The 16,290-nt window shown below is 35.4% G+C and overlaps 1 protein-coding gene across 1 annotated transcript in view; it reads left to right on the top strand.

Moving 5' to 3' along the window:
- Window positions 1-16,290, top strand: part of RunxB (RUNX family transcription factor Runt related B) — a 46,284-nt gene that overhangs the window by 16,223 nt on the left and 13,771 nt on the right. The window contains exon 3 of the mRNA XM_089631031.1: window positions 6,869-7,063. Within this exon, the coding sequence (XP_089487157.1) occupies window positions 6,869-7,063 (195 nt within the window). The remainder of the gene's footprint in view (window positions 1-6,868; window positions 7,064-16,290) is intronic.

Raw genomic sequence — 16,290 nt, 5'->3', positions numbered from 1 at the left:
TATGAACACTATTCGACCGTTCAATTTCAAATCCTGGTAAATGTTTCAATAGAAAATACGCAGGACGGCCAAAAAACATATATATTCAAACATGGCCGACATTCGTTTTTTGCATTATTATTCAACCTCGCCCTTAGGCGTTTACACTTATACGAATTGATTTCATACAAAATTTCAACAGCAATGTATGCATTAAAACTATGGAATAGCAAAACATCGGATTTCAGAAGTCCCTTCCGAGGTTTCGAAATTGGTATCTGCTTGTATTTTTTAACAGTTAAACGGATGTTTTTAATCTCCCGCAATTCACGCAAGAAATGGAGTTTGATAGTGCTGATTTTAGATAAATAATAATAAATAAATTATTTATTTAGATACGAGAAACAAGCGCAATGAGTTTATTAACTCCTGGGAGTACAATGCTTTATATAATATACTATATTCTGTATTGTATACTTTTAATAAAATAAAGTTCTGTAGATGACATTGAAAATTATGAAAAATTATCGAAGTGATAATTATCACTAATTATAATTATATCCATAAATTATGACATTAGCAATCAAAATACATATATACGAGTACAATTTTTTTAAAACGATGGGTTTTAATAAGTGATATAAGTAAGAAAACCAATCGTAAGTGTTATTCGTGTCATTAATACTCGTGTAATTTTTCCTCTGAAAAATTGGTAAAGGTTTACATAAAGCGAATAATATCACTTATACATTCAGAAATAACCAACAAACGCGAACTCCTCCGTAATAAAGAAAATTCACATATTCTCTGAGCCATCAAACATCATCTTCAAATGGCCAATTAAATTCTCTCCGGTAGGTGTATTCAACGGGAGATAATAAAAATAAGAAATTCCGCACACAGAAAGAGATATCTGAATAAATAAGGCTTATTTCTCCAGAAACCAAAAGCCAAAAGTGCTTCATAAAATATGGACCATATTGCGCCGCTGTTTGCTTCATCTTCTTATTGCTGTTTGCTGGAGGACTTATGAAAAAAATATTACTGGTACAACCAACCGAAGAGATCTAGACAAATTTTCTTTCGGAAAAATATACCGGGATTCGTGAGATTTTGAAAAATACATTTTGTATGAAGAAACAAAGGATTGAGAAAGTTAATATTTTTATCAATTGAAAAGTAGGTATACGGAGAAAAATAATAAAGTTAAAAAAGATGGCATGTCAACTTCCTGATAAAATATTTTTTATTTAGAATATATCGAGAACACGTGTTTTTTTCCTAGTAAATAAATATTTATTAGGAATTGTGACAATATCAGTATGTAAATATCAATATCAGTATTTGTATGAACACGTATTCCGCCTTTTTTTTTTTTGTTATTTGTTTTTGGGGTATTATGCCGTGTTGCGCTAACTCCTTCTTTAGCCAACGTTTCGGACAGCATTGCAGTGTCCATCATCAGCCATGTCCATCATCGGCAGATGTCTTATTGGACATCTGCCCTGATGATGGACACTGCAATGCTGTCCGAAACGTTGGCTAAAGAAGGAGTTAGCGCAACACGGCATAATACCCCAAAAACAAATAACAAAAATACTTTTGGCCGTGAAAATCTTAAATCATACGTATTCCGCCGTTCTCATAAAACATTCGCTTTTGACTGACACTTTATTAGGAACTCTTTGAATTCATTCGTTATAGACCTGCAGTCCCATTTTTAACAGGTACCTAAACCAGATTTTTAATAAATTAATAGTATTTTATATCAGTGTGTCTTCTCCGTATGTGATCAATACGGTCGTGAACAAAATGATTTCTGTAGCAGGTTTACAAAAACTCTAAACTAAACTCTACATTTCTCTAAACTCTCGTTTCTCTAAACTCAAAACGTTTTCTGTTACACTTTTCCTCCCCTCTCTAAAAGGTTTTGTGTTGTTCCGCGATGATATGTTTCTTAGGAAATTGTTTTCTGAAATGGAATAGTTAAAAGCGAAGAACAAGTAAAAAACGTATATGGTAGGTACATACAAGTCCCAAATGCCCAGAGCCAGTGGAACTATGGTACACCAACTGATATATAGTGTGTGGTTTAAGAGTATGAAGAGGGGAAGAAGATGGAAAATAAGGAAATTAGGAAATACCTGGTGATTCATCTCTGGTCACTAAACACGACTAAAGCTATTTCAGGTATCGTTTCGATTCTGAATATTAGTCCTTCACCGATGTATCTACCACTACAATACCTTCTTCACAATACCTTCTTCAATGCAATCTTGTTGTACATCAATGCACATTATAATAAACAAAAGATTTCATCAGCTCCACCAAAAATATTCGCAACTTTCCAGTAATTATCTCAAGTCTTTCTTATTATCCCAGACTTGGATGCTCGAGAAACTGCAATCGTTATTCTGCAAATAAAGGCCCCAATATTTATAATTCAGCCATCTAAACTGTATTGTCCCAACAGCGCACTTCTTCACGATGTATTTTATTTTTTAATTCTACCGGCGCGCGGCGCCCCTTAAGTATATCGCCATATAATGGCGTCGAATAAGAAGTCTTCCCGCTCCTGATAAGTGCGAGTATTTCGTCTTATTTAAATAAATATGCCATGACTTGGGATGGAAATGGGTGCTGCGTGTACCCACCTCTTAAATGAGGAGTACTCGGCCAGCCAAATGACTTTTACTTGGCACATTATGATAGCAGCGGGATTGTATGAGAATTGAGAAAACACAATGGAGAAAATTTAATGTTAGAATTTGCATTGATGATAAAAGTTCAGAGATTTTCAATTTTCTAAATGTTATCCTTTAAACCCAGGTTCAAATAAAATTCTTATATTATTTCATAGACATCTTGATTCCAGATGTTCAGGTAGAGTTCAGCTCGTAATGGCAGCAAGAGCTTTGTTGGACCAGTAGGAAGATAGTTAATGAAACAGGAATGACTTGCTTGTACCTGTCACTTTTCTATTTATTAAGCAAAATTTTACAATTCCTCTGTGTGTTCAACAGCTGTAATTATTTTAATAGTGATCTCCTCACAGTAAAGCAAGAGATAGTAGAGTTGAACGAAGGAAATTATTTTAAAATCCTGATAAAGCTAAAAATTTAATAAAATAAATTGCATTGGTCTCAGCTTGGAGAGATAGACATATGGATTGATAGCGCGATATGATATGATAGTATCATATATACAGTATCCAGATATAAGGATTTTATCAAAGATGTGCAAAGATCACGTCCGATATACATACTGTAAACGTCCATCATTCAAATTTGGTCATATAATTACATTACTTACTGTGACTGTGCACATACTCCATTGCTGGTTTGATAACCGGCGTTCTTAAATATTTCACATGTAACGTATATCGTGTAATTGCGAGACTGGTAGATAAATACTCTTCGGTTTTTTCCTTACCATTCAGAATCTAGGAGTTAGTGATGAGATCTGAATAGCCAGGTGATTCGTAACATACCTATTCCCTTTCTCATATCCTTTCTACTCCTAGATCTACAATATACCATAAGTGGCGTTGTCCTGGTAATGATCATGTATAAAAAAAACCCGTGCCGGAAGATGTTTTTTTCCATCTACTGAGTCATTGTATTCGAGTCTTTTTATAAATGCTCATGCAAATGATTATGGTAGATATTATGCATCCCTGACTCCCTACCCGAGACGTTTAAAATAAACAATACTACGTTACGTATACGTTTTCATGGTTTTATTAGCTTTCTTAATAGCACGCAAGACCGTGCGGGGCCGTAAGTCACGGTTTTGGGCGCGGGCCCGGCCAGAAGCCCGCAACATTTGGCTGAACAATGTCCCCCCAATACACCCCCCGGGGGAAGTCTGTTTAAATGCAAAACGCCCCCCCCTGTATTCATAAATAAGTGTTGGCCCATTAGGCGCTGCGACGGTTAACTCGGTTGCTTTAACTTAAACATTTCTTCAACGTAAATATGACGTAAAAAAAATCTCAATATCATTTATCAGTTATGCATATTTACAGCATAAAAACTAATAACTCGTAATCTATACAGTCCGGAAAATGTTGATGTAATCACTGTACAGTGTATGTTGTATGCTAGGCTACACGGTTAAAGTTTTTTTTAAAGATTTTAGCATTGTCAGAGATTTCAAAAGCGTATGTGAAAAACGGTAAACTATGCAACCATGAAATTTACACAAAAGTAAACGTATAAAAAACGTATATGGAGATAAAGTTTTAAAAGGTGAATACAGCACAAGGGTCCCTAGTGCTCGGAGCCAGTGGGATCATGACTTCACCAATGAAGTTGGGATTTGAGGTCGAATATAGTAGGAAGGGGATGATATGGCGGAACACGATTAAAGATATTTTGAACAACATTTAAAACAAAATAGCTAAGTTATTCGTATTATTTCAAGAATCTTTCTGACAAATTCTAGCGGAAATTAATATTATTTTCAGATTTGTTTTATAAACCTAGCTTGTTTAACCTTTAAAGCGACGATTGTTTTTTAACGCATATCTGAATTCCGCAAGTCTACCTTTGGTATTATCACCCCGTCTCCAGACCTGTATTTATAGGCATACCGCTCCATTGTAACACCTCCCTCTTTTACATAAACGACGAACTTATCAGAAAGAGATGTAAGAATGGAGCTCTCAGCGGCAGAACGATACCTTGTACCTTGCTTATTCAATTACAGAAACCCTTAACTCTGCACGTGATGGATCGCGGAGCATCATTAAAGGGGAAACAAAAAAGCTTAAAATACAAAGGCATTTCCACCAAACACTCGCGAGAATACGTTAAGGTGTTTAGGTACGCGAAGGAATGACATTTTCTACTGAAAGGGTTGAAATCTAACTTAAATTTAAATGCTTCAAAGCTGTTTAAAGGGTTTTTGTTTAGTAAAAAGTGTTCATTGTTATTTTATCGTTGTTCTACGCATAACATCGTGTCTTTTCTCTAGGGGGTTTCGCTTTTTGTCCCCTATTTCTTCTGCGCTGCGTTCAATGTGAGTGCGACAGAATTTCGGTTCTAGCAAGTACGTGTCTTGTGTAGTGTAAAAGCACATATAATTTGAGACTCATTTTAGGGCACTTAACTTCCTGAAGGAGATACTAATGAATTTTAATCCAAATTTTAACCACACCAGTTAATACACCGACACAATTAAGTTAGTTAAAACCACAATATTTACCCAGGTTAACATTACAAAGCTGTACAAATTTAATGACGTGACAGATTACCGCTCAAGTATTTTTGTTATGTAGTAAACAGATTTATGTTAATTAAATGTAAAAACGTAATATTATGTTATTTTTAAGCAAAAATTATTAGTATTAAACACCTATATGAATTGAAAAAATCTTCCGAGAAAAAATACCTGCCGCCGACAGGAATTGAACCCGTAGCCTTCTAACTACCAGTCAGGTGCTCTACCGATTGCGCTAACAATATTATATATAAAATATTATTCTGCTTGCTGTTAGTTTCCAATAAAAATGAAACAATATTTATTCAGTACGACATGAAATCTCAAACCGTAAATAAAATTACCTTTATACGCACCTCAAGGGAGAAGAAGTAAAATATACGCAGTGAAAAATCAATGTTTGACTTGTGATAAGAAGAGACCCTTCTGCCTTTAGAACATCTGTAACTGCAAAATTATTCAAAATCTTCAGAGATTTACTGCCACTCGTACCACCAAGAGAGAAGAATTTTAATAAACACCTTAAACAAGGGGCTTTCTTTTTGACGGGGCGGAGTGTGATTTTTTCATCATAGGGTACAATATTTTTTTAAGTAAAAGGTTATTTCAACAAATGAGGGATAGGTGCTGTTCGAATCACGTGAAAAAAGTTTTTTCTGATTCTATTTGTTGCACTGTTACTTAAATATTTCCGACAGCAATAAATTATTTAAAACAGTTGATTCCTGAAAAGGTTCACATGTCAACGATATCATTGCGTAGGCCTACGCAGTTTACTGGTCGCTAACAATGTCGGGTGTGACGTCGCAAACTTCTTTCACAATCGTTTTATTTTTAAAATTACTTTAATGTGAACCGCTTAAGAGTGCCAACTGCTCCCAACCGCATGGAGCCATTGAGACTATGGCATCCCCAATTGGGGTATGTTGTGGGGCTGAAGGTAGTGGAGAAAGGAAGAATATGGCGCAGAGGAAGTGGAGAAGTACCTGGCTATTCAGATCTCTTCACTTAACACGGCCAAAGTCTTTTCAAGCAACTTTTCAATTCTGAATGGTGGTTTTACATCAGGGCGATACCAAGAGTGTATTCCACTCTGGAACGTCATACTATATATTATTTAAAATGAGTAATTTGTGAAATAACACAATTTAACAAAACCCGCGAACTCCCTGCTTGCTAGTCGAGTGCCTTACCCCTTGACCAAGGAGGCCGTCAAAAGTGATAGTTTTAGCGCACATTAAATTTTAAAAATTCGTAGGTAATATGTTAGTGTGTAACTATGATATTTACCAACGTCTGCTATAAGATAGTAATAATACTAATAAGTACTTCCATATCTGGAATTTAAATGTACAGATACTCAGATTCTGCTAATCCCAAGTGACACAAAGTGGTTAAATTTGTAACAAAATTAAACTTAAAAAAAAAATTTGGCATACTATGGCAAGTTTAAAAAAATATCTTGATGATCGCTTGCCTCAATGTGCCAAAATTTATAGAACCTTAAAATATGAAATAAACGGTGAAATCTTCAACCGAAGTAAGCAGTTTTCATATGATTCTATATTCATATTTTGAGGAACGATATTAAATAAATCGAATGGCTAACACCCGTCGCTTGAGTGGTTAAATATTTAAAATACATATTTAATTAAATTGTTTCCAGGGAAGTCCTTCACATTGACGATAATCCTGTCAACGACACCTCCTCAAGTGGCCACGTACAGCAAGGCCATCAAGGTGACGGTGGACGGACCCCGGGAACCGCGCTCCAAGGCACGCCACCAGTCCTTCCATCCATTCCACTTCGGGCCACGCTTCCACGACCCCCTTATGGCTGGGCTGCCCTTCAAGCTTTCTGGTGAGTTGGCCTTATTGTATTAGGTGGTGGATAGACATATAGGTTATCAAATTAGGGGCAACCGACTCAGGAAGCTGTGCTTTAAGAAGCTCCAGCTTCCATGCCTTTCACTTCGGACCACGCCTCCATTACCCCACTCATGACTGGACTGCCCTTCAAACTTTCTAGTGCGTTTGGAATATTATATTAGTGGACACTATTGACTAGAACTAGGTCATAAAGATAGAGGTAAGCGCTAACACAACGAGTTCAAAATGTGTTACTGGTAGGTTCACACTTTCCTCTTTCCGATTTTCACAACTTTCTCACGACTGGGATGCCTTTCAATGTTTACGGTGAGTTGGTATTAGTGGATATATATGGTGTCTTCATCAAGATGATGGTAGATGGACCACGAGAGCTTTTCTTTCCATTCTTACCGCTTAAGGCCACGCTTTCACGATTCCCTCATGGCTGGGCTGCACTTCAAACTATCTGTTATGTTGACATTCTGATTGTACACATAGGGGTATCACGGTAGAGACAAGTGGATCCAGAGAACCCCAATTACGTGGCTGAGCTGCATTTACGTGAGTTGGAATTATAGTATAAGTGGACAGACCTATGTACAGCGAGGTAATCAAAGTAGAGGAAAGCTGACCCATGGAGCCAATATCTAAGGTTAGTCACTAGCATTTCCATTCCTTTGCTTGCCCTTCAAGCATTCTGGCTAATGTGAATAAATATAGCTGCACGTGAAGGCTAAATTTTCCTTCAAACTATCATTTACAATCAAGAGTTAGCAATATATTTGTTTAAATACTTGAATGCCATAGTGTCATAGACTTAACTATATAGCCAGTAGGACTATGTCATTATGGAAATCCCATTTGGGGTACTTTAGCCTTTTAGAGATGGATGGATCAGAGTAATGTTGGAAAGTAAATGTCTATTTAGTTCTGGTCATAAAACACGGCCAAAGCTATTTCAAGCAACATTTCAATTCTGAAGGGTGGTCTTTCACCATCTGACCAACTAGTATATCTACCACTCTTAAATATAAAGCACAAGAACACAACTGATACCAGTATTTTAAAATATTAACCACCATTACTCTCTTATTCTTTTGTTTTACATGGCAAGTAGAAAATTATATGTTTCAAATACTTACAATGTTGTGTGACTTAGATTGGCTAGGGTTAAAAATATTTTGATTGGGTATTAAACACTATTTTTTCCTCGTGATTTTCCTCCTCTCCTCTCAATTCCTGTCAAAGCGTTGCGTAACACCCACGACACTGAAATATGAGCATTATTTTCTCACGTTAGGTATCTATCATCTTACATTATTTACCGAGATGACAGCCTCAGGATTGTTGCATTTTGTCACGGCAGTCGGGTAGGGCGGTTATTTCCTCCTTCAGCCAGAACAAGGGTTGACACTTCCATTTGAAATGTCCCGCATAAGGTGTCACACGGCCCCGACATCCCTTCGCAAAGCCTTCATCCCCATTCCGTCATATTTCCCGTCCCGAAATTTAACAATAAATTCTTGGCCGATCGATTATTTTCGCATTTCTGGTACAAATATTTTAGGTATTTGTTATAATTATAAGAAGTGCGCCAGGGTATGTAATACATATTATACCTTATAGTATTACATCATGCACACAAAACTTGATCCAATATCCTAAGTAGTAATTAACAATCATACGTAATTAAACTAAAATTCAGTTAAAACAAATCACAACGGCGAAGTTTGAGAACTATCATGTAGGTATTATTTTCATAAACTAATTAACTACCTACCAGTCACGCTATTTCCGCAAAGGATGAGGCAGATAAGCTGGAATACCGACCCTTCTAATAAGATTGGAATGCACTCATTGCATTTTTCAAGTTCATGCAAAATCGTTTCATAAACTATCACAAACACATCGATGAATCTGACTCTTGACACTTCCCAAGTCCTAACTTAAGTATTTTGATCATGTCGTGTCTTCCTGTAGCATCTCCGACATCTTTTTTCATCAACTTGCTCGTCATGTATTCTCATGACACTCTTTTCTAGGCGCACGTTTTCTACATAATCAATACATCAAAGTTTTCATTTATTTATGTTGTTGCTCAACAGCTGAGTTGTTTAATATTAAGAAGTTATTTCTAATACATTTATATTTCTTTTGTTTCGTAAAGTTTAGTAACTATTACGTTAATTAAGTTTATTATTAGTTTTCTGTTTTGTGTAGTTTAGTAATTAAAGTTATTTATGTTTATTTTTTCGATAGATAATCTCATTATAAAAAAATATAAAAAATATATATGTACATTATTGTCAAAACACTGATACACAATTTTTTAAAGTCCATACAATACAAAAACACATATTTATCACCTCTGAACACAATTGTCAATTCTGTATTAATCTGTACTTTATTTATCAATGCTATCGATTATTTTCTAATCATCCAACTATATTATAAACTTATAAACTACCCTTCCCATTTTTTCTACCTTGACCTGTGGTGATCTGTCTTTTTATTACTACTATCTGGCTGTTATTTACTTTTCCGGTTTTGTTTTATATTAAGTGCTAAATTATAATACGAACTAAACTTGTCAATTTGACTGGCCTAAAACAGGATCCATTCCTAGTTGGCTAGTCAAAGTTTCCGCTTGTTTTATTGTATGATTTTTATGTGAAGTAAATTTATTATTATTATTTTGAATTAATTTTATTTTTTGGGTACTTCAAAACATATTTTTATTTTTTACCTAAAAAAAATCATTTCTCGATTGAGTTGGGCAGTTTTGCTAAAACAAACACTTTTTGTAATTAGTCTTGAACTATATGTATTTGAAAGTCATAAAATAATATTAAACAGAAAAAATGTATTTGAAATTTATACGTTTTGTGCACGTCGAAACGATATATTTTCCCGTGCATTACAAGTTATTAAATTCAATACTTTGACATGACTTTGAGTTGCGCTCCCCCCAAGTGAGGTACGCAGACTAATATTTACACCAGCATCACTGGCAGATGAAATCGAACACGGCTTACATAACGTGACTTGCAAATCCTCAGTTGTTTTGTTTTCTCTTGACGTGTACTTGCAAGTATTCGGCAAACAGCTTCCAAATCCTATCCAAACATCTCCCGGATCAATCACTCGGCGCGACGTTAACACGAGATTGTTGCCAACCGCACAGGTAACTAACGAACAACTACCTTCTTGGTTAACCTCCCTCTATTTATTATTTACCCCACCGCCCCCTGAACCCCCGATACAACCTCGCAATGCTGGAATTAACTACGTGAATGTGTGCTCTCACACATTCAACGAATTGATGTTTCACTCTTGAAGGATAATCTGAACTGCACTGATCATGCTGGTTCCATAAAGATTATATATACTATCATTTCGAACCATCTCGAAAATTTTCATTATGTTTTTTTAAGACTGTTAATTTTTGTATAAACATAGTTTGGAGGATTGTAAATATCGCCAATTTTAATGGCTTGTTGGCTAAATGATTCTGTGGTTCTCCAATCCGAAGAATCCAAGGTTGCGTGATTACTATCGATGTGTAAAAATGAGAATTCGAATATTTTTCAATTTAGTTTTTATTTTAACATAACTCACGTTACAATAATTTTATGAAAAAAACAGATCGCGTGCGTTAGAGGAGATTTAGGGCTAAACAGGCGGCTAGACCACTGGAGAGAGAATGTAATATTTGCCGCGCGAGGTATCGCGCGCAGGTTTACGGTGATAACAGTCTTACATTTATTTATTTATATATAATTTGTACATTTATCTATAACAATTACAGGTAATATAGACTAAGACGTTATAATTGTACCATTTATGCAGTGTATATGCAATGCCAAAAATCTCGCAAATGCGCTATAGGACACAAAAAATAAATCTATTTTTTTATCTACCGCATTCAAAAAGCACGTAGCTCTCTCCACAGGTGAGTTCATATATAAATTATTGCGGCTTGCTCTACAATATAGAAGATTGTGATGACGTCCTCGAGAGTGAGACTCTGGTACAAAAAAAAATAATTGGGCCAGTATCTCATTATTAGATAAGTGACCGTTTATTAGTTGAAAAAAATATTTAAGCAAAGCAATACCTCTACGTGTCTCTAGGGAGTGGTAATTGGTCATGCCTAATATATAAATCGATGGGTAAAGCCAAGGGTAACGTCCAAAGAGCCGCGAAAATAAAAACCTTTAAAAAAATTTATTTACTCTTTCAATGCGTAAAGTGTATGTTAATTCATATGGAGCCCAGATGATTGTGGGTAAAAGTAATGTTGTTATTATTTACGGGAGATTTAAACTCCATATAATTTACCCTACAGTAGTTTTTGTTGGTTTTGTAATTTGTGTTTGATTTGCAGAACTTCATATTATAATTGTGACAATTTCGTGAAGGTGTGTGTAGAACTTCTTAATTAAATTTTTAAGCCGATTGCATCCAATAATATTAAATAGTAAACGTAACAGAAAATGCTTAATGTATAACTCGGCCTCGGCACACACTTCTTGCCTCGTTATCATCTTCTGTTATTTCGACTCTTGATATGGCCAGACTCAAATATCTGGCTCACTTGATATGGCTCACTTGATTGTGCCACATCTTTCTCGGCGTCCCCGACTTCGTCTACCATTCACATTCACATTCCTTACCCTAATTTGTTCATTCATTCGCTCTTCATTCCAAAACCATAAAATTATATAAACATAATATAAAATAACTATGTAGATAATAAAATATATATATATAAAAACACACCGAGTGAAAATCAGAGATTTTGATTTCGATAAAATTTCTAGCTTATAACTTACATGGATATAATAATGATATCGTGCTTAATAATTACGCACACATTAAAAAATACATTATTATTGTAAAATATCTTTTAAACTTATTATAAAATCACACAAAAACGACTGATCGAATGATGTTCAAAACCGCAATCAAATTTTCGCATAATATTATGCAGATTACAAGAAACTTTCGACATTGAAATGTACGGCTCAAGTTATGTTAAGTAACAAGATTGAGATAGTCAGTCTCTCCAAATGCTCTTCTATCCATTGTTTTGTTGCTTCGCAAATTCATTTGGCCTTATAACGTCAATGATTCTGGTTATTCACAGATTCGCTCCTAGCAGATGAGATGCTTGCGTGGTCATCACGTAAAAGAAGCTTTCGACAGTGATAGTTTTGTACAGGTGCCTCTATTCCTCTTATAGTATTAACTCCCCACACTGCACATTGTTTTAATTTAAGCCAACTTGATACCCCATCTTCGACCCCACGAGAGTAAAGCCGACAATACAAATTTGCACAACACTACTTTTCCTATTATGGATATTGTGGAGAATTTTCCATTGACTGAGTGCTTCTAGACACTACTCACTTACGTCCCATAAGTTAATTTAATAATTTAAGGACTTGCTTTTATTCACTTGACCTTTAAAAATGTTTGGAATTCTGAACCATTCTAAAGTTATTTAAGCTCGGCTTTAAATGGTTCGAATTGACGAACAGGAGACTTTTGATGGAAAGAAACGTGATTTTATTTATTTTGCTTGGTTACTGATTACTGTACAAGAATTTCAACTATCTAACCTACTTAGAGTTAATGATATTGTGTCATCCCCAAATTGGAGTACACTGTAAGGCTAAAGGAATTGAGGAGTGGAAGTTGAACCTAACCTAACCTAACCTGAACAGAGGTTGTAGTACTGTGGCATTCCCAAAACGGGGTATGCTGTGAGACTGGAGGAATTGAGGAGTATGTACGTTGACCTTAATCTAACCTAGCCTAACCTAAACCTACCTACTCAGAAGTAGTGGTATTGTGGCATCCCCAAATCGGGGTTTACAGTAAGGCTGAAGGAATTGTGGAGTGGAATTCGAACCTAACCTAACCTAACCTAACCTAACCAAATCAAAGGTAGTAGTATTATGGTATCCCCAAATTGGTGTATACTGTAAGGTTGGAGGAATTAAACAGTGAAGCTGAACCTAACCTAACGTTCTCAGAGGTAATGATGTTGTAGCACACCCAGATTGAGTTATGTTGAGATGCTGAAGGAATTGAGGAATGGAAGTTGTACCTAACCTAATCAGAAGTAGTATTATTGTGGCATACACAAATTGGGGTACGCTAAGAGGCTGAAGGATTCGAGGAGTGGATGTTGAACCTAACCCAAACTAATATACTCAGAGATAGTGGTATTGTGGCAACCTTAAGTTGGGATACACTGTGAGGCTGAAGGAATTGAGTAGTGGAAGTTTATAGAGAAAAGGAGGGCTGGGATTCGTCTGACCGTTCAGATCTTATCATTAAATATAGTTAACGACATCAAAAGCATAAAATTTTATATTCGGAATGGCGGCCTCTAGCTAGTGCTGTTGACTAGACTTATTATATATAAAATCACAGCCATGATAAAAAGACCAATTAAATAAATAAACTTTACCACAATCGTAATAAACAGCGACATTTTTTTGTTATTTTGAAAAAAAAACTTGTTTTCCGAAAGAACAATCCCTTTGTATGAAGCATGTACGCAGTTACTTTATTCTTACTTCTTAGTTAGCGTTAGTAATGGTAAATTATTTACGAATAAACCCGTGAAGATGATACGTTCATCAAAATCGTGCGCCTCCGTAATTTTCCGACTTATATGAAATATCCCCCGATATTTGAGATAATTCTGTTACAGCTCACGGCGCGGCGTCATGATGAGAAAGGGTAGCAGGGAGCAGCTCCTTTGTCACCCCTTAAACATATCAACACGCCTATACACCTACAACCTCCCCCGAGTTCACAGCTTAAGTCCAAAGTTAACTCACCCCTCAACCCTCGTGGCTCGAAGCTCACGACTGTTGCGTTGCTTCGGCTACCGATATTTTCAACGGCGTTTCTAAGACGTGCTCTTCTGTAAAATGCGTTTTGGATAGTGAATTCATTTTGTATTTAAGGTGAAGTGCACAAACTTCGGGAAGTGATTCTACATGAGTTAATGTAAAAAAATTAATAACTTTTTTCGACATTTCAAAGTTTTAAGGTAGTTTTCAGGCACAAAAAATTAATTTTTTGTATGAAAAAAATAATATTCTTCTAGGAAAATATTTTTCTGTAAAAAAAAAACAAAGTAATTTATCTTTTTTTCCTCCTACCATCATGTTGAATCATCTTCTGAAGTTTGGGCACTTTATCCCTTGACACCCTGTATTATTGAACATATAAAAAAAAAACTGGAAATTAAAATAGAATTCTCCAAACTAAACATGATAACAATAAATAAAAAATATATAAAGTAATATTTTGATATTTAATTTAAACTAATATAGTACGAAGTATAGTATATCTTCAGAGGTTACCATAATTGTAAGATAAGCAACTTCGACCCTAAAACGCCCGTATGTAGTAAATTGTTCATAAAGATACCAAAAAAACGATAGCCTTTTCAAATAAATTTACTATTAAAATGTTTTTATTATAAACAGGCTATTGATAAATATATGAAACAAAAAGTTCCATGCTAACTCGACACAGTGACTATTCAACACACCTTTAAAAAGTGATATAAAGTCATTAAAAACGATGCTAAAAAAAATTTAAACTAACCCAACCTAACCTAACTAAACCTACTTAACCTGGTTAGTAAAGTTTTTGTTTGATCACTTTCCATGACTTTATATAACTTTTTAAAGATATGATGAATTATCATTTTGATGATTTATCAAGTCACCGAAACAAAAGACATGTAATACATATTTACCATTTTTAACAGTTCACATGTGTCTGAAGTTTGTATAATAATTTAATTCACATTTTTAAACTGAAAAAAGTAACTATCTCACCGCGTCACAACAAACCCCCATGCTTCTTAATTTATGTAGTTATCACTTTTTGTTACCTTGGAGTATTTTTTTTTTAACTAATCGGGTTAATTTTTTAAGTAGATCATTCCAACAATTGTTGTATCATTACTATTTAAAATGAACTAAATAGCACCAACTGTACGTCTTAGTATCAACATGCAATATCGATAGCAGCCAAATACGCAATTTCTCAAGAATACAGTATGTATTTCCATATAAGGGACTAGTTTCAGGAGTCAGTGAAGGGCGAGGAGACGGGGGACCCTAACTCAATTAGACGCCTTATGGCACCATCCCCGGTCCCGAATGCGCGCCTCGCAGGTAACACGCTATCAGTAGAGCTACCAGCTACCAACTATCAACCCTAATTATCTACTACTTGTCAGCCTCTATCTTCTAGGTTGGGCAGATAACTACGTAACTATAGTGATAATATGATAAATAAAAGGAATGAAAAAACCATATACAAAGTTGCATCAACACAAAATATGGGTAAGTAAACATGAAGATGAGGAAAAAATACAAATTATGAAATAACATCAATACAACCTACAGTCAACTAACATTCAGATAAAGAAATCAACAAACATGAAAATGAGGTCTACAAACATGAAGATGATGAAATCAACAAACACGAAGTTTGGTCGACAAACATGAATATAAAGAAATCATGATGTAACACCAACACACAGGGCCAGCCCAAACGGCCAAACGGCGACTGGCGCTTGTAAAAACCTCAAGAGGGCGTGTTAGGTATTATCAGCGCCTTTGCTCCTTGGCTCCCTGGCGCACTGGCAAGTCAGCGCCCGGAGCGGACTCCTCCAATTGCTCCTGCACATGGCCGGCTATGGTTTACCATAGTGTAAGTGTACCCACTGTTTAAACTTTTCTTTCTCTTCTGTTCTTGTGCACAGTAATACCTATCCTGATGCTTTCTTACATACACGATATAAACCCGGAATGTTTTACTGTAAAAATTAAACAAGGGATTAAATATGTATATACTTCAAAATAGTTACTGCAAAAATACCTCATCACGCAAAATTTAAGTTATCTAAAAACATGTGAATGGTTTTCTATATGAGAATGGAAACTTTGCACCCGTGAAACTTAACATTATTATAACAAAAATTATCATATAATTCCGTTTTGACATACTAATTTTGGTAATAGTATTGCACCGAGCGAAACAAATAAACCGTCAACAAAATAGTCTACTTGTCAATTTATAATTTCTACTTAAGGGATTACTGTACGACCTGCTTCAATGCCACCCAAAGCCCCACAAAATGAAGGAATGAGCGCAGATGAAGCATGCACTGTACAC

The sequence above is a fragment of the Hesperophylax consimilis genome, chromosome 1 (genome assembly GCF_061612785.1).
Source record: "Hesperophylax consimilis isolate HC1 chromosome 1, BYU_Hcon_1.0, whole genome shotgun sequence".
In the NCBI taxonomy this organism is placed as follows: domain Eukaryota; kingdom Metazoa; phylum Arthropoda; class Insecta; order Trichoptera; family Limnephilidae; genus Hesperophylax; species Hesperophylax consimilis.
This window is presented reverse-complemented; position numbering and strand designations above follow the sequence as displayed.